A 19,127-nucleotide genomic window follows, 5' to 3' on the forward strand; every position below is an offset into this window, starting at 1 on the left:
CAACGAAGGCATGTGAGGGCATCCAGCCACCATAGAAGGTGCACCCCAAGCCTCTAGGACGACGACCATTACTTGCGTGCGTGATCTTGCTCAGTTGTCCAAGTAATTTCGTGGCGCGTGACAAATCTCAAAGTTCATGTTTTCCTTCACGTCCTCATCGTTGAGGTTGATTTTACTGTTATCGCACCCCGACTAACGATAGCAACAGTAGTAGTAGTTCCCACGTGAACGCGTCGAGTCAGACAACTCGATGGACTCAAACGGAGATCCTAGAAATACAGCGCAACCCGAGCACCAACTGGATCGCCTCTCCATGTACTGACCACCCGTTGTAGACCTCTAACGAACCTCCTCTGTAGCTGCCAATAGCGTTTTCGAGTGGCATTATATGTGGGCTGCCGGGGACTGTTTTTCAGGGTGGACCATATCATGGCCGAATCGTTCCGCCAAGCAAATATCCGTTCGGACCGCGGGTCTTTATGGTAAGCTCTCATACAGGGCAAAGGCGGTGGCAGCCCGCGTTGGGTATCCGCACTGATGGAAGCTCTCAGAAGCTTCATGCCGACCCCTGGTGAATCTTCAGTCCCATCCACGTTAAGACTTGCACTATACAGGAGAAGGAGCCATCGGGGCGTTGGATTGGCCTGGGGAGACTCGTCGGCAGTTGGCGATGGAAAGTCGATCATGGACGTGTAAGATGTGTGAGGTAGTAGTAGTGGTGATGCTGGGCCACTGGGGTGCTCATGGCTCTGGCGGAGACAGCCAATGAGGATCTCTTGCCGGGAGGCGATGAGGAGGACGAGGAGGAGGACCTCCCTCAGCAGGAAGGCCAAGAGGTGCCCAAGCCGGTGCCCTTTGTGGCCCTCGATGACGAAGACAGGACGAGGGAGTGCGATGGGGAGGCTCGAGACTCATTGACTGTAGACAGTCCTGAGAAGGAGCCCCACATTGAATATTCGAGAGAGCGATAGGAGGGCGGATGAAGCGACACTAACTCGACGGCGGCCACCGAGAAGGATCTTTCTATTCATGCAGGTGACGCTTGTGGGGTCATTTGATGCAAGATGATATTCGTGATGATATTCAGTTGCTGCAGTTGCTGAGTATCAATACTGTGGGGTTGTTTTTGATAAACATTGGGGTAGTGACCGACAGGATGGGTGGGAATCCTATCAACGATAGGCTATCATCGCGATAGGATTCGCAATAGCACTTATTCTTGACTGCTTTAGACATTAATGATTGATGATCAATCTGTCATTGGTCCTAGTACTCAATAGGGGGCGCTCGTTGTTCAATATGGAGTTGCAGCTGTCAGGAAGATGGTGCAGGTTCTATCCCTGGGGAAGGTATTTTATATGTAAGGAGCGTATTTTTTTCTTAGGCAAATCTGAAAAATCTGTGTTTCTCGTTGACGAATAAGAGTTTTGAGCTGAAGCTTTAACAGAGCATAGATATAGTGATTAGCTATTATATTCTTGACCGAAACTGTAACATTCGGAACCGCTCCTGAGATATGAGGGCGAACGACAAAATCACCACTCAGAATTTTCTCAAGCCTTCTTATTTTTTTTGTTATACGGTATAAGTTATACCATATCACAGACCACTATTCCCGGTGGAAGAGCAGTTTCTCTCACCGTGGTGTGTTTTTCGGTTCGCTACCTCATCTGTAGGAAACTTGAACCGTCCCTCACCAGCAAGTGACTGCTGATCATATGTCGCATTCGTTTTTATCCACAGTTTGTGAGATCTACAAAATGACGAGTTGGGTTTTGCGAAAATTGCGGTATCAGTGGTCGCCGCAGCGCTTTTGTTGTTTCGTTATTGTTAGCCGATTTTTCTTCTAATTATCGAATGACTGCTGCTTCGAGTGTCTCCAATAACTCCGGCGTGTCAGAAGCTCAGAAGTGCAAGCTGATCCATGCTGAGTATAATGCTTGTATGGCCAAGTGTAACGGGAACCCTTCGAGATGCACCAAGCAAGAACAGGCCTTGAGACAATGCGGGGAGAGGTATCGACAGAATCGGGACGTCTAGTGTTTCGCAGGAGGGCTTCCGCTTGTTTGTGTTAGTCTCGGCATCAACTATTGCATCCAGGAGGGCATTGATCTCATGCAGTGTGCCAAGTCTCCTACCCAAGACGGCTGTGCTAAGCAGTTCATCAAAATGAGGTAGTGATATTCCATTCTTGTATATGCACCCGCATGTTTTCGCATTTACTGGATTCAGAGAGTGCAATCGTCCAGGCGGAGCGGAGTTGACAGTTTCTCAAGCTGGAGGGTATGCAATGACTGGAGGTGACTCGGCTAAGTCCCGTTACGTGAGGGGCGCAGAGAGGCTATTGGGTGCTGTACCGCCTCAGAGGACAGCTGTAATCGTATCGTGATTGTGAGGGATCTCTCCTAAAAATCTTTGATCCTGTCAGGCGCAGCTGTCGGCGGCATGCGAGGCTTATGCGGAGGCTAACGGCATCGGTGAGCAGAAGAACACTCGATTCTGAGGTTGGTAGTGTTTATCCCTTTCACATCTGTCGCATATTTGGAACGGCGACAAGTGTGGTCGATGTCGATATACGTTTCTAGCGTGCTGGGGATGAACGTGGTCGTGTGTTCTGATCAATGCTTGGGGTACAAGGGAATTCCATATTTGGTTGATAATTCGTCCGCTTGATATGGAGAGTGATTCACTAATCAGAGAAATAGATGATGAAGTAAAACTGCATCATTCGAGCGACGAACTCGCGTCGCAACGCTCTATTCTACCACTAGACCAGGAGCTGAGGGGGAGGGGAAATCGAGAAGACAGGGGGGGGGAGGGACAAAAAAGGAAAGAAAAAAGGAAGAGGAAGAAAAAAAATAGAAAGAGGAAAGAAAAAAAGTAAGGAGAGGGAAGGAAAGCATTGACCAACGCAACACTGCATTTTTTTGGATGCATTACAGTGCGATGATGGAGTTACAGATGAGTTGCTGAAAGTACAGCTACACTTGATGAAAGAGCCTGACATCATAGTCCACATGGAGCTGAGATTTTGTCACTACTTTTGGCCACCTGTATAACACACTTTATATCACTCCTTCTGAACAGCATCTTCCATAGAACTCTCAACCTACAAATGCAATGAAACCACCAACGAGTTACACATATTTACCGCTTATCTTTCGTGCTTGGCCTCCCTCCCTTTTCGTACCTTCTCCGCGTGCTTTTGTCGTTTATTTCATCGCACCTATAGATTTATATAGTATTCTAGCATGTTCCAAATACTGCGGATAGAACCGATTGACCTACCTATTGGCGTCGAGCAGTCTGGGGTGATACCCGGCTCGTCACTGAGTTTTATGCCATCACAGACTGTATCTAAATGTAGTCTACCTCTAGCCTCATCCAATACCATAGGTATAGGGATATTAGCTAGAAAGCATTGAGTATTGTCACAAGCCCGAGAGAAAAGACGACGAATGGAGTAAATACGCCTCCATACACAGCGTGCATCGAATACGACACAAGATGCACGACTTACGTATGCGAAATCTCGACGAAGCGAAGAACGCTTCGCCTCATTGTGGTTCGTTCCACGAGGATGTAAAAGAGTACCATCAATAGCCTTCACGATAGGCAACGAGCCTTCCTCATCACTGAAACATGATCGGGGTATATGCATCTGAAGTGATTGGTAGTTACGCCAAAAGTTTTTGGGAATCCCGGAAAAGGGGACTGCCCACGCTACCAATGTTGGGGGTGCCGTTGGAAGGATCCCTCTGTGACTCATTAGTACAAGCCATCCCCTCTTGATCCCCTAGTTGGCATCCTCAGAACTGCCAGTATGTTAGCACCATAGCAGCCACCCGTTGGCTGAGAAGTTCTGGCTCCGGCACCCTCCGACGGACACACAAGTGTTTCTCCTGAGTTGTAGGCTCCGTCAGTGACCCCTCTTGTGCTCTCCTGGCCCCGAGGGTAGCAACATCCTCAGGACACTCACAGAAGAAGGCTGCTGCTAAGCTTTGGGCAAACGACGCGTGCCTTCCATGATTGATATCTGTACACCGGAGAAGTCTGAATACCCCATGTAGACAGTCCAGTTTTAATATGATAGCTTGTGCTTGTGTAGCATCCTTGATGGCAGCAGCGGCAGCGTCGGCTTCAGCAGTCCCACAACCTAAATTATCAATATATACCGTTAGCTTCCCATCTTCTGGGACTCCCAGAACTCCCAAGACTGGGAGACGACCATGTAGTTGCCGTAAGGCGGGGAAGAGAGATTCCAAGGAAGTGTTTGGTGTACAGAGAATATTCAAAGTTACCCCATGGGCTATAGTGTAACTTTGAATATTCTCTTTGGCTATAGTCTATAGCGGATAGTGTGGCGATATAGCCACTCTAATTAGTGGTTGAACGTTTCGCAATGCGACGAGCAAAATCGATACTCACATAGAACTTGATACGATCCGAATTGAGTTCACGACATAAGGACAGACGGCGCAAAGAGTCTCTCAGGAAGTCTCTCAGGAAGGCATTTCGTAGAATGGCTTCACTGATGGTTTGCTCCGGTTGACGAACGGCCCCACTGGCGTCCAATGTACAGAGATGTTGAGCATGCTTAGATAAACTGTGCAACAGAGTACCAGGTGCATAGTATTGCTTTGCGACGCTCAAAAGTAACCGGCGTCGATGAAAAGCAGTATACTTTTCTCCACGTAATAGCTCCGCCTCACGGGCTATATATGACGCGTTGCGTAGCCTTCGAATAGCCCCCATCCCCCACCGCAACCTGTTTCCCGACCACCGTGGTTGATAAGATTCTCCCGAATACCGCATCTGGCAGCGTCTTGATATAATCACAGTTCAGCGTACATGACGCATGCGGCATGCCTACATGACACCTCTCGACATTGACGTCGGGTAGATATCAATCGGGCAGGCCATCCTTGCTCGGAGTCAAGTCCTAGCACAGCTTTGGGTGGAGTTAATTCCTTCACATTGCTTATACAGGAAGACCCACACTTGGGACACTTCCCTCCGAAAGGAAGCTACGCATATAATAACCTGCCATTCAGTCTCGGGAGTATCGTCGAGATATGACTGTGAGCTGCTGCATCCAATGGATGTTTGGGAGAATGATATGCCTGCATGGATGAGCCTGGTCTGAGGTTATCCCCGGCCCGGGGACCCCGGGGGATAATCCCCCTCCCTTAATTCGCCTACCAAGCTCGAACGCTCGTCAACTGTAGTTGGCTCCCGTCTCCATCCTTCCTTGAAAGACACATTCGTGAACGTCGATTCTACAGGCAGCGATTCGACGGGAACTCGCTCGACCTCTAGTGGACTATTAATCACGATATCGCCATGATGGCGATGCCATCCCCATGACTATCTTGGCTCGCAGCCACCGTAACCGCATACTCTCCAACTCGCAAGCTAGCGGGGAGAAGGGAAAGAGAAGAGGAAAGAAGAATGTCTTCAGGGGGATGTAAACGAGGAAAATGGAAAGGAAATGCAGGGAAGATCCCGAAGGTCTCCGATACTTCTGAGTCATCGCAGGAGAGACAGGGTGGAGGGAGGCCAGGATACTCGAGAACTTACCATCGATCTGATTCGCAAACACATTAAATATGCACATGAGTATCTCGCTTTCTATCGGAGAGAGGAATTACTGGATGAGATCGAAAAACTGAGTTTTGGGAAGCGAAAGCAGGGAGCCTCCGTGACGGAGGTGCGACGCCAGGCCTACGGGTGTCCCCCACCTGGTCACGCAGACTGAAAAATCCCGGAGGTTGGTCTTTTCTCTCCAACAAAATTTCATATACTTGCCAAACTATCGCTTAGATCGAATAATATGCAATTGTTTAGGTCTTGCGAGCCGTAGGGATGCTGCAAGTTCCTACTAGTACTACCACCTTGGTGGGAAATTTGACCCGAAAAATTTTCGTAAAGTAAACCCGTCAGGGCGTCACTCCCGAGGCAGTCGCGAATCTTGAGGTTATTCTCTTCGGAACTCCGTTGATAGAATCGCTGGTTCTGTTGGGCAACTGCAGATGCGTGCGACTGTGCGATGGACCCGTCCTGAGTTTCATTCGATTCTAGTGGAAATGCGAAATACAGCGGCACAAGTGGGTACTGAGAATAGGAGGCGTTACGAGTCGGCAGTCGAAGTGTTCCAACTGCTTGTCAAACCCCTCCTCCTCGCCGAGCACCGGTAGGTCAACACCAGCTGAGGTCGGCTGCCCGTTTTTCCCAAGGGCGGCGACCAGCAGGTCACCAGGGCCTCGCCGACCTGACTTCCCCCTCTCGCTGTGGTTACCCGATACGGTCATCCTCGGCATCGACCTCCCGGAGTGCTCACTAGAAGAGGAGAAGGCCGACCCGCCTTTCCAGCAGAGTACAGCATGGCTATTCACGGACCGGACTGGGCGTCTCAAAGCCACACGGAGGTTTACGGACAAGGACGTATATGATTGAATATTCGGACAAACGAAAGAGCTCGATCGTAGGTGTTGGCCCGATTTAAAAGTGCGAGCTCGAAGTCGGACGCCCTATGCTGTGTGCAACTTCACGACGCGGTTCCTGGGAAGACCGTCGTGTCACCGTTGACGTCCGTCGAGTTGACAAATGAAGTGAATCGGAAAGATGGAGGGCCGCGGGTGATGCAAACAGGGTTGGAGTGCTACTATCCTAGTCCTTCCCAAGGTCATCCAGAAAACGCTGGATGTGCGCGGGAGATCGTCAGCGACGACCCTGTGTGTTACCTACACCACGGGGTCTTCCTCCTCTAATGACTTTGGCAGAATCAAAGCGGAATGGCGAAGCGAAGGTAAATCGATGGTGAGGAAGCTTCCTATGAGGCTGGTTCAGGGGCGGCCGATGACGCTATCATGTCTAGATGCCCGAAGGAGGTGGAAGCCTCTACCAGAGCACTGACTGAGTGGCTCCTGCAGGCAAGCCGATGGTGTGGACACTAACATTCGCTGCCGTACCAGGTTAGAGGACTACGAGTCACTATGATGACCCTTTCCTTCGCTCGCCGGTTGGCTTCTACCAGCAGTTCTCGGGGAGATGCTATCTATTGGCTCCTCCGGATCGACGCTCTCGAGGGAGTCACCGGTCGACGGGAGCCCTCACCGAGCCCTCGTCAGCTGGGGACTCTGTGGAATGAGGCGGAGGCTGCCTCCGAGACGGGCTCTATCGTCAATGGGCTTTCTGAGGACGAGTAGGAGCAAGGCGAGACGTTGCCGCAAGACGAGACCATGACTTTCAGATGGGACCATCTATCGCATCCTTCCGAGCCTACTCGATCGTCCTCGCTCATTGAAGTCCGCCAGCTGTATAGATGTGGCGTGTGTGGAGGAGAGTTCCCATCCTTACCGTAAGTCGGGGCACCCCACCATCTGGGCACACTCGACAGGTTCCGAGTGGCATCAAATGCATTGCGACGGTCTGGTCGGAATCTACAGCAGCTTACACCTTGCCCTGCCTCATTCCATTTCCTGCTGCCCGGAATGTCCCCACTGAGAGCGGGTATCGCGGGGGACCGGTATAAACTCATTCAGACGTGCACCCAATGCTATCGACTACATCTGGCGCTGGAGGAGCTGGTTGAGGTCCTCAAACTGTTCGCCTCGGTCTTGGGAGGTGGAACGATATTTAGAGGCGGCCCAGCAGTTGGTGGTTCAGGTCCATCGCCAAAATCCGATGGAGATATATCCTTCTTTGCATCATTGGGATATTCGAATATACTGTCACCAGTCAGCGATAATCCTACGATGAGGTTGACAGGAGCTAGCGCTGTTGATCTCTTACCTGCCTCAACGCTGGACGAGGATTCCCACCGACAACGACTAGAGTTGTGAGTCTATCCCTCCCTCTATTCTGTCCCGGTCAGTTGATGTTAGGAAGGATATGGTCGAACAGGAGGAGGTCCACATAAAAACGAGATGGCGAATCTTGTTGTACATCTCTGAAGTGGCTGAGTGAGGGATCTGCCTACGGGCGTCCTCTGTAACGGTTTGCTTAGGCTCTCTTTGGCAGCGGTGACACCATTGGTGACACCAACGGTGATAGACGTTGGACCTGTCTTGTAGCCATGGCGCTGGGCTCTCAGGGTGTGGTGGTCCGCTTCTGCCTCATGGGCACAGAATACGAGTTACGAGCGCCGATAAGGGGAGATGATGGGACGGTGGTGGAGGTGGGCAGCTGACCGCCTCCGCCCAGCCAAGGACCGTCAGATTCACGCTTTGAGGCTCTTCTGGTTGTTGGCCGACGATCCCACAACGATTGAACGATGGGCTAAGGCGACAGGCGTTATGCAAGTGAGTGCCTGTTTATGCGGTTTGGGTTGAGTCAGCCCATCGCCAGGCAGCTCTCAGCTTGACCTACGGAGGACCTTCCTCCTCTACAGAGGATGGAGCTAAGAGTCTTCCGATAAGGCAAGAACAACGAATAGCTGTCTGCGACATTGGTAGAAAGTGCCGGCACTGGGAATAGAACCTGTTCCTTAGGGATGTTTGCCGGTTGTAGATCTCTCTAGCTAGCTGAGCCGTCGACACGACGAAGAGGCATTCGGCAGCAGCTCCGAACCGTCGGAAGCGATGGTGTGGTGATCCCCCGAGCCGACTTCCGACACTATCGTCCTTCCTCCCGTGTTGAGAGGGTGGATTTGTATGGACACACCCAAGCCTACCACTATCGAATGCTCCTCTGAGTGGAACGATCTCGGTCGACTCAAGGTTAGACCAGTTGAGTCTGTGACAGCGGGTCTGTGGATCCCGGAGTGAGCAGTCCGAGGCCGGCTCTCGAGAAGACCCCCCTTGCAGGGACTGGGCGTATCCTGGCGTCGCCTCGCCCCTACCCAAGGTATGGCTGGAGATGTTCACAATGGGGAGGAGGGAATGTCTGATTGAAAGTCCACGGTCTCCTGATGCCGTCCCGAGCACGCCTCGGACGGTGGAATCGCCTAATGCATACTGGGACGGCGAAGGAGCTGTGAGGACCTCTTAGGGGGAAGTGCAGTATGCCTTATCAGGTCGTGATTTTGCTGCGGTTCCGAGTGCATGGAATTAGAAATGCCGCCGATTGGCTCGAACAAATGTGTCACACAGGAGAGGCTTTGGTCTGGCTCTCGGTCGTTGAGGCGAAGACCACGTTGGGCGAATGGAGGCAATCGATATGTGGGGATTGCGAGGAATGGAATGATTTCAAGATGGAGGAAGGTCTTGTTATGTAGTCCATACACATACGGTGTCAAGAGAGCTGCTGTCCACAGGACTATAGTGCGTTCAAAGCCGCCCCACGTCGTTGATGTCGACCCACGGCTGCGAATTGCGGTAGGGGTAGGGGAAGACCAGGAGTCAACGGCCATGAGAGCTGAGTGTGGTCTGGGGCTGGAGGATCTATTAGAGCGATTGAAGAGAGAAGAGGTTCCTACTGTGGCTTTGGTAAGGATGCTCAGAAGGATCTTCCCGAGGGGTCAATTCAGTCGATGGTTTTGAGGCCGCCGAACCCCACAGTGGGTGATGGTCGACCTTTTATTCTTGTGGGCCTCGGCGAGGAGCAACTTCCGCGAGTGTTCATCAGTGTCGACATGAGGATAATCCGACCGAGCGATGAAGAGGTCGGCTCTGATGAGCTCACAAGGTTCGACGATCGGACTGTCGTACACCATGTTAGGGATGGCTTCATCAGGTTTGCGGACTCAATGAAGCATATCAGCTGGGTAGTTGGTCGTGGCAAGGCTATTGTGCTGAGGGAAGAGACTGTGTCTTTGAGCGAACGCAAGAGGAGAGAGGAGGTCGACATGGAGATAGACGCTGAGGGGCTGCGCAAAATTTGGGAGAAGTGCCGCCTGTCGCGATAGTCAGAGTGTTTCCAGCGTGGGGTTATGGTAGATACTGCAAAGTCACGAAGAACGAGAAGGAGAGTCGACGGCGTAGTGCTGATGATTTCCTCAGTGGTGCGGGCATTTATATATTCCAGGGTCGAGACGGAGAGGGGTACTCTCATCACGCAGTAAGAGTTATATGAAGTTGATATCACACAGTGATGAGGAATCCGAGACAGCAGAAGTTGAAAAAAAATGGAGTCGACAAGGTTCGAGAGCTCGTGTAAGTTGAGGACGGGCTGGACCAGCTTCTCGGTCGTCTCAGTTGAGATAGAAGGTCAGTCTATAGAGTGATTTCGATTAGTAGAACTTCGAAGCCCTCTGGATAGTATCACAACGAGGTTGGTGTTAGACAGCCGCGGCACCAGTTCCGTCTGAGGTCGGCTCGGCGATTGACGATACCCTCATGAAGGAGTCACACATGGTAGAGCAGAGAAGACATGAGAGATCTAGCCTCAGGGCTGGGCACTCCGGGAGTGTAGAACTGACCATTCTCGCTCGAAGTGTCGAAGAGGTGGTATAGGAGTTGCCATGTTTTCCTAGAGGCAATTTGTCTCTCACGATAGGCGTTCACGAAGCTTGGCTTCCCACCTGGCGGGCCAGCGTTATCGAGAGCTCGCTTTGTGGCTATCCTTGAGAAGCTGTGCGCCGATACCAACAGCGCCAGAGTTGTTCGTTACGATCTGTTCAAGGCGGAGGTGTGGCGATTGACGAGAGAACAACATCGCCTCAGTGAGGTACGACTCAACCACGCGGTTTAATACAGTTATGATGTTGCTCAGGTCCGTCCCCTGCTGCCGTTCTCGGAGGCTGAGATAGTAAAGTACCGGGAGGCTTTCGAGGACTGTGATCATGAGCACACTGGTCGTGTTAACCTCACTGAGCTTAGGCTTTTACTGAAAGATATCATAGCGTAGCTTGGGCGGCGAGGCTGTTTTCAATTTTGACCTTCGCAACGATGATTGATTGAGGTTGTGTGTAGGTCATTCGCCGATGTCACTGAGAATGAGCATGAGTGCACAGAAGGAGCGGACCGGGATGACTTCTCGAGAGAGGTAGGGCTACGTCTTTGGTCAGGCTGGACATCTTGTGCTGTTCATGTGTGGTGACACTGATGGTGACAGGTCTTTGGTGATGGGCTAGAGTCGGCTATTGGAGATAATGATGGAGATGCTGATTTCGCGTCTTTCCTTATCTTGGCGAGGCGTATGAAAATGGGTGAGTTTGCTGCAGTTCAAATTGTATTATGGTGCCATTCTGTTAGCGATATCCTCAAAACTGACAGCAACTCTAAGAAGATCTTGATGTTGCAAATCTTCATGCTGCCGTCTCCACTCAGCTGGTGATGTTGTGTCAAGTGAAGCACTGTCGCGTGGGGAGGCGGTCGTCCCTAGCCTCTTTCCTATTAATTCAATAGTATTGAATCAGCAGGTTATAATCCTGTTACATTATCCTGTGTTGGCACTCTATTGAACTTGGCCCTGGTGTAGCTCCTGTGGGCTCTCTCTGGTAGAAGAGCTGGAAACCAGCATAGGAGAAGTGTGGAGGTGTATTGCTCGACTCGGATCTCCCTGTCATGAATCTCCTTGTATTTGATAGTCTGCCGAAGCGTTTCTGGCAAGCTCGTGAGGAGATTGTCGTAAAAGCAGGAACGTGGTGGGGTAGTTGGAGTACTTATACGAGTATCTCGAATAGCCACTGATGTGCCGGTGTATCGGCAGTGCTCCTACTCCAGAGGCAATAGTATTACCTCTGGGGTAGGAGCCTTACCGTAATGTAGTATGACCAGGGGCATTACTGGAATACCCCTGGTCATACTACAAGAGTGGCTCGAAAAGTTGATCATAGAGTATCAAGGTAGTAAAATTCGGCATTTTCTCAGCGCGCGCAACCAAATTTCTCACCGCACCACCGAATTTCTCGCGCGCGCAACCATTTTACTCGTCGGGCCACTTCTTTGTGCACCACTATTCTGAATTCCATTAGGCGTCGGGGCATTGAAAAAGCAGTAGCGACTAAAGCCAAACACTATTTCTTGCCATGTGAGACGAATATGAAGCAGGAAGCGGATTGTCCATTGAAAAAATAATTCTTACGAAGTTGAGCATGATCGTTCTGTTTATTATCTATAATCACCCAGTCCTCATAGTAGCACCTGCCACTCTATAGTAATGTACCGTATAGAGTAGTATACCGATACACTCACCAACACTTTACTCATTAGCTTTCTGTATATTATCTGTTAACTACTTGTTACAAGTAGTACAAGTAACTTGTATCAGTGTGAAAATTATATCACTTTCAGGGAAATACAATACTGTAGGTGATACGGTGATATCCCTATTACTAACCCAGTACATGTAATGAGGATTATCTCTAAATGAATATCGTATTGTTTTGTCAATTAAAGTTGATGTTCGTTTGTTTCAACTTTGTTTAGGATTCAGGCGTGTGCATTGGTTCCCTCTGACATAGGATCGATTGCCATGGATCCTGCACTCCTACAGGCTGCTATCGCTTTTCTGAGGACGACATCTACTGAAAAGGGTGCAGGACAGAGCACATGCTTCACGGCCACGGGTACGGTGCAAAGCGCACGCTTGACTGCTCTGGGTGTGGGACAAGGCACGGGCCTCGCTGCTTCTGGTGCTGGACAAGCTCTGGCTTCACTGATACGGGTTCAGACAAGGCACAGGTGTCACTGCTACGAGTGCAGGGCAAGGCAGGGGTTCCTCCTGCAATTATGTGCTAGCGAGCCCACAAATCTTCCCAACACTACAAGCTGCGCAAGAGCAAGTTCATGTGCTGGCTGGGGGGACTATGATTCTAAACAACACCTACGGCTCCGGTATTCGTCCGAAAGCCGGGAAGATTGTCAAACGGTTCCGGTGCGGATTTTCAAAACGTAAAGAGTGGCACTCATGTGCATTCACTATGGCCATCAGAATCCATAGTGTGGTAGGGGATTTTACGGTGCTACGGTCGCCGATCCATCAACCACATGTGAGGAAGCCCGTGTCCTCGGTAGCTCATCCTCGGAAACCCATGCTATCCGCTGTTGCCAAGGACCTGAGTCACTGATATTGCTGTCACCGGTGGTTCCGCGAGGGCAACTGTGGAGCGACTTCTGGAGAAGAAACTTATCAAGATGACTCCTGACATCGACTACGAGCAATGGAAAAATCGGTTTACAACGCGAGATACCGTGGGAAGCAATTGGTTGCGAAAGATGATCGGCCTAGACCGGAGCGCTCGGATATCGCATCAATTCGCGCATTCCTCGAGAAGGACAGCATCTTGCCCGAATGCGAGTCGGAGGTTTTTTGCTTATCGTATCGCTGTGATTTCCCCGATACGTCCGTAGAATATGACGTCTTTCAAGCCAGAGACGATGTCGAATCTGATTCAGAGGCCGGATCGGATGCAGCAGAAATGGATAAGCCCCAGCATGTCTTCTTCGCCACGTTTTCGTCAGTCAGTTTGCTGAGACAAGCCGAGGGTTTGTCCTTAGCGATTGGGGACTTCACTCATAACATTGGTTACACGCCAATGATTTTACTTTTGGTTGGGTGTGTACGCCCGCCCAGTAAATTCGTACCGTTAACCGCAACGGTGACGTTAAGAGAAGACACCATGGTCGTTGAAGATACACTTAAGAGTATCCAAGCCTGGTCTACTAAGCTGGATATCATACTACCTCTCGCAGGCGTATTGGCCGATAGTGCCAGCTGCTCCACAACAAGCGGCTTGCAACACCTTCGGTGAGCTTCGATCGGCAGAACTAGATGCCAATTTCCAGCTACAGAAGCGGGATAGTAAGTTTTGCAGACTGTACTGCGTGGTACATGTATGGCGCCAATGCCTGAAGGTAGTGACTCCAATTTTGAAGTCCAAATTTTGCTCTAAGGATGAGCTGATTCGAATGCGCACTTCACTCAAATGTGATATTTTCGTGCTGGCATGGAGTACTTTCCCAAGACTGCTCCAAGTATGGACTTGCTCCAAGTATGGAGTACTTTCCCATACTTGCAAGACTATGGGCTACAAAATGGGAAGATATAAGCAGCCCAGTAGCACGCTACTTTTTGAAGTCGTGGATACATAGACGGTGCTGCTGGTACCAGAGATGGCTCATGAAGATCTAGTAGAGCGGTCCATAGGCAGGAATACAAACTGCCTTGAGGCAACCAATAACTCATTGAGTTATTGGTTGCCTCAAGGCAGTTTTTGATTGAGTTAAACTCAATCAAAAACGGTAAGCGATGATGGATTCTGAGTCCAGGATTCCTTATGAGGGGTTTGGAGTAGCCCGTAGCTTCCTCGCTTCCTCTGGCGGTACTTGTTCAACGTTCACGCTCTCCGCGTTGATCGGAGAGATCTTCAACGTGGTCAAGCAGTTCACCTTGAAGGGCGACTTCTCCAAGAAAGAGAGCCACCAGCCGTCGGAAGACCAGCTCTTACGAGGCTTCCGTTGGGCTTCTTGGGTGCAAAGGGAAGGATTGAATATCATCTACTTCGACGATCACGCGGGTCGAAACCGGTACATAGTCCCTTCCGCCGGCCTTATTCGTCTCGTTGGTGAAGGCAGTGGTCTTCAAGCCGCAATGGTGGACCTCATGCGGAGCTTTGATTCTGGTTCCTGGCCAACCTTTGATACTTACGTGCAAGCAAGCAAGTATATTCGAATAGTCATTAGGGAAGAAGAAGTTCTCAAATGCAGCTGCCCCGACGGGCTCGAACAGCTATACTGCCGCCATTCAATAGGGCTCAGTATGATGGAAAACCTACTGTATGGACCATACACCCCAGTTCTGGATCCCTGGAAGTTGTCAAGGCGCTTCGAAGTAGGACGAACTCTCCATCTGAGAATCCGATTCGAACTCTTGAGTATATGCAGCTGTTTATCTAGTTACGTACAACCGAAGGCCTTGGATATAAACGAACGAGCCTCGAAGCGTCGCGCTGAACTACTCGGAGAGTTCTATCCGCCAGCGCGAGGAAGTATTCCGCTCTTACCAAATGGAGCAACGCGACTTCCAACTGATGCATATTTTGTTGACTTGAGCGACTCTACGATACTGTTCGATATCACCGAGGATGATGCAGCTTCGAGTGGATCGGACTCAGATGATCAATACCATTGCCACTTCCTCTGCAATTGGATTAAATCATTCTGCCTGGGTTCTCGCATGCCATGGAATTCAGCTGTCTGTAACTAACGCTTGAAAATCACAACATTAACTAACAGGTTGGACTCAATTCCAACCTGGAACTACAAGCAGGAGAAGAGCATGATAGGCTAAGCATATCTGCCTCTTTTAGACCCACTTCGAGAAGAGTATCGAAGTATGAGCGAGGAAGCGGAACACCAAGCGGAAGAAGAGATGGAGAAATCCGGTGGGGAGTCCTCACTGGGTAGTACTCAGTGGCTACGGATATCGAATTGCTTCTATCGATTTAATTGGTTAGATTGGTACCACGGTTAATTTCATCAATTAGCTCTTTCTTGTAGATAGACCGGCTCTCTCAAGGGTTGTCCCAAACGAGTCTTCGATATCCGGTGGTGTGAACCTGGATAGGGAGCGTTCGATCAAACGAAGTAGTGTGAGTGGTAGGGTAACCATAGTTGAGTGCTTTTTAGGTTTATCGGAGTTGGCCAACAGATGTATGTTCGAATTGTCACCAGAAATCGGTGAGTTCCTGGGCCAGCGTTTATATCACCGTTAATTTCAGCAATTATTTCTTCGTTGTAGATGCACCGGCTCTCTCAAAGGTTGCCTCAAGCGAGTCTTCGATATCTCGCCTGAGTCCCGGATACAACCTCTCGGGATCCTTAGTCAACCCCAACCCAGTATCACCCCAGCGTATCCGGCACCTAGCACCCCGCCTATTCGGAGTCCGCAAGACTCGTCGGAGTCCCGAATACAACCTCGCGGGTTGTCTTCGTGGAGACAGGCGAAGAGACGAACAGGAGGAAAAAGTGGCGCGCAGGAGAAAAAAGTGGCGCGTAGGAGAAAAAAGTGGCGCGCAGGGGAAAAAAGTGGCCAGAGTGAGAAAATGGTGGCGCGCGCGGAGTAGGCGGGTAAAATTCTCGCACCGTTTCGCCTGGCGTAGTAAACACAACAGTCACTTAGTTTAGAGCAGGGTTGAGTTTTCAGTCACTCAGTTGAGTGGAAACGAACCGTGCCTACAACCAATACATGTATAGTGAAAAGTGTAGTAGACAAAGACAGAATGACTTCACATCTTAGATTCTAGGTTGATGTACTCAGTCATGACGTACTCACTCTTGTTCATAGCGTCTCAAAGACCAGGGGGACAGGATGGTTATGCCAAAGGAGTGCCTCGCACTCCCCGTAATTGTGGGGCTCCACTGAGACGCATTTTACGTCTGTTAATGGATTAACTCCGGCAATACGACCACCACTTGCTGCCAGATGGCCAGTGACTGGTGACAATTTGCCATGAACGCTATCATCGTGAATATGTTGTGGTGATACTATTCACAAGGGAGTGTTTCCTGTTCTCTGTATACAGTCACTGTTACAGACACTGTATTACAGTGTCTGGTACTTTGTGATCGTGCATAGGGAGAATTGCTTTCCATGTACTTAGGACAACGACTAGGGGGTAAGATGTGCTTAATACAGAATTGATACGCCTTGTCGGCACAGTGAGGTAGCGATGGGAAGTGGTCCACAGAGATTATAGGAGTCATAAATTCGTGTAGTATCATCATGAGAGGCTCACCAATTATGCTACGAGTTGTGTTTCCTAAAAATAAGTTTACAGTAGTCGTCGAGAAAGGTCAACGACGGACAGACTGTCTTATGTAGGAATAGGATTGAACTGACTCGTAGCGCACGCCCGGAGCTAGTGAACTGAAGCAGGAACAGTGCTTTGCGATATCTTCTCGCCCCTTACTGCTCGATCCTTCGTCACGACGTCGAAGGGCTCGGTCACTGACTGTCTGTGTGACTACCCTATTGTAGCGAGGCTTGCAGCGGCGCCTAAGAATTGTGGAACTTAAGCTTCCTAGATTCTCCTAGAATTTTCTAGACTCTTCCAATCAACTGGTATCAATGTCGGCAACGGAAAAGCAATACAGTTGTCTTCCGGCCAGTATGAATATAGATTACATGTGATGACCGCGTTGCGATTAGACTACCACGGTATTGATGGTCTATCAATACCCGGTGATACTATCACCGTGATAGTATCATCCGGTATTCGTCCTCTTGTTGAACTAGAGAACGCAATAACAAACTCGTTGGATAATACCAAACAGATCCGTTGTTTATATCTCGGATTAAATGCCTTCGGCAACATTCTTTGAGTTGCCAGTAAAGCTGGGCTTAAGAGTTGGATAAAAGGCAGAGCGATAAGTGACCACTATGCGATAGAATTCCCTATCGAGTATGAAGTCAAATGTGAGCAGCTCGAGGCGTTTAGCGTCTCAAAATGGGATAATCGATCGCCATATTGACAGCTTTTAGCGGGTTCAGAGCTCCGGCATGCTTCCTCATAGGCCTCGAAGAGCTATTGAACCGATCAACGTTATGGGTGAGTATCCCAGCAACGTACTTTGGCTTAACGCCCATAGAAAGCAAGATCGCAGCTGCTCCAGAAACAATAGGACAGGCAAGGGACGTACCCGAATAGCGTTTGTTGTTACCGACATAGATATCCGTGCCGTAAGCAGCGATATCGACGGAATTACCGTAGTTGCTGAAATCAGCCATTTCTAGAGTGTCCTGATCCATGAGAGCACCCACACAGATCACGCCTGGCAGCGGGCATGGATAGTGTGTGTCAGCTCGCAGTCCATTGTTACCAGAGGAGGCGACGACAATGATATTTTGGTCAATTGCTGCTTTGAAGGCCTTGCCCAGCACCATCTCGCCGTAGCTCTTTGGTATGAATGTTCCCAGAGAGATTGATACGACATCGACTCCAATATCGACGGCCATATCCATGGCTTCAGCTATATGCTCCCAGCTACCAGTACCATCATCTCCCTGGGTTTTTAAAGACAACAAACGTACGTTGGACGTCATTCCGGCCATATCGTTGCTATTGTTCTTCCTAGCCGCGATGATTCTGGCACACGCCTGACCATGCTGACGAGTCGATGTCAAGTTCGAGGAGTTAGTCAAGAAGTTCCAGCCACCATCGATGGATCCACCGCTCTTCTTACGGAAAACGCCGCGATAAGGAGCGATCTCAGGATCGCTGAAGTTGAGGCCGTTATCCATAACAGCCACGTCGACGGTTCGCCTCGCGTAGGACGCAGATAGTCTCCATACGTCTTGCATGTTCATCCGCTTGAATGCCCTTTGCGACGAAGCATTCGGATCATTCACGCCGAGATCGTCACTAGTGTCCTCTTCCTTGATGGCGAAATTAGGAGAGCATTCACAGTCCAGACCGGAGAGTTTGGAGGCCGCCTCCTCCAAGTAGTCACAAAGATCGTCGAAGCTCACTGTGTCCTCGGAAGTAGCAACCACCTGCAAGCCCGAGGACTTCAAAGTCTTGATAGTTGCCGTCTTCAGGAAGGCGGCCATTCCAGGCTTGAGCGCGACCTTGGCATCTTCGAGACGCTTTGGGATATCCCGAACGTCGACGAAAGCATCGGCGGAGGTGACCGATACGATAGTCTTGCTGTCATAGACGTTTGTGGAGGTCGATGCGGCTATGAGCGGAACAAAGGAGAGGAGCTTCATCGCTTCGAATACAGTAACAAGGAACTGTTATGGTGACCCCGTTGAGTTATGGTGGCTCCACCTACGAACTTCGCGTCACCGGGTGACGCGTCCAGTCTTGGGTGACGGTCACCCAAAACTTGTGGTAGGAGGATCTGCCCACTCCTGTTGGCCAGTCTGTTAGCTGCACTGTATCGATTGTTCGCTATATGTAAATCGACTCCGTTCGGCCATTGTCAGCTACCTTTTTGTTGTCGTCCGCCTGTGCGGCCCTGCCTGTGCGGAATAGACAGTATAAGGCGAGCGCGAGAGCCTTATCCGTAGCTAACGTGTGCATGCGTCAAACGATCGATTGCATTCAGAGTCTTTAGAGAGATTCTTTTGAGGATTACTGTTGGCACTCCTGCCAACCTTGTCGACCGCAGCTAAGTATTATCTTATACCCGTATCTACCCTTTGGATTGCGTTGCCAGAGTCACTAGCATCGACTACCTATAGTATCAATCGACGACCCGATCACGACTTCGAGTATATCCGTCCACATCTTTTCTGGT

The 19,127-nt window shown here is 50.1% G+C and overlaps 5 protein-coding genes across 5 annotated transcripts; 4 read left to right on the plus strand and 1 right to left on the minus strand.

Annotated features, from left to right (window-relative positions):
• Positions 1 to 743: 743 nt before the first annotated feature.
• On the plus strand, positions 744 to 971 carry Pmar_PMAR018809 (hypothetical protein; the record flags this gene model as incomplete). Its single annotated transcript, XM_002783612.1, has 1 exon — positions 744 to 971. One exon carries the CDS (start codon positions 744 to 746, stop codon positions 969 to 971), a length of 228 nt encoding a protein of 75 aa, XP_002783658.1.
• An 886-nt stretch (positions 972 to 1,857) lies between these two features.
• On the plus strand, positions 1,858 to 2,503 carry Pmar_PMAR018810 (conserved hypothetical protein; the record flags this gene model as incomplete). The annotated part of the gene is made up of 4 exons (XM_002783613.1): positions 1,858 to 2,015; positions 2,076 to 2,174; positions 2,233 to 2,374; positions 2,429 to 2,503. The coding sequence occupies 4 exons, from the start codon at positions 1,858 to 1,860 to the stop codon at positions 2,501 to 2,503; spliced, it is 474 nt and encodes a 157-aa protein (XP_002783659.1).
• A 6,151-nt stretch (positions 2,504 to 8,654) lies between these two features.
• On the plus strand, positions 8,655 to 11,361 carry Pmar_PMAR018811 (hypothetical protein; the record flags this gene model as incomplete). The annotated part of the gene is made up of 13 exons (XM_002783614.1): positions 8,655 to 8,764; positions 8,808 to 8,847; positions 9,017 to 9,213; positions 9,257 to 9,428; positions 9,470 to 9,627; positions 9,676 to 9,828; positions 9,879 to 9,999; positions 10,224 to 10,385; positions 10,438 to 10,569; positions 10,654 to 10,784; positions 10,854 to 10,926; positions 10,996 to 11,089; positions 11,303 to 11,361. The coding sequence occupies 13 exons, from the start codon at positions 8,655 to 8,657 to the stop codon at positions 11,359 to 11,361; spliced, it is 1,602 nt and encodes a 533-aa protein (XP_002783660.1).
• Positions 11,362 to 15,219: 3,858 nt separating this feature from the next.
• Pmar_PMAR018812 (hypothetical protein) lies at positions 15,220 to 15,598 on the plus strand (the record flags this gene model as incomplete). The annotated part of the gene is made up of 3 exons (XM_002783615.1): positions 15,220 to 15,286; positions 15,384 to 15,470; positions 15,513 to 15,598. 3 exons carry the CDS (start codon positions 15,220 to 15,222, stop codon positions 15,596 to 15,598), a joined length of 240 nt encoding a protein of 79 aa, XP_002783661.1.
• A 1,721-nt stretch (positions 15,599 to 17,319) lies between these two features.
• Positions 17,320 to 18,594, minus strand: Pmar_PMAR018813 (Thermitase, putative; the record flags this gene model as incomplete). Its single annotated transcript, XM_002783616.1, has 1 exon — positions 17,320 to 18,594. The coding sequence occupies one exon, from the start codon at positions 18,592 to 18,594 to the stop codon at positions 17,320 to 17,322; it is 1,275 nt and encodes a 424-aa protein (XP_002783662.1).
• Between the last annotated feature and the right edge of the window lie 533 nt (positions 18,595 to 19,127).

This window comes from Perkinsus marinus (genome assembly GCF_000006405.1).
Source record: "Perkinsus marinus ATCC 50983 genomic scaffold scf_1104296936966, whole genome shotgun sequence".
NCBI classification, from domain to species: Eukaryota; Perkinsozoa; order Perkinsida; family Perkinsidae; genus Perkinsus; species Perkinsus marinus.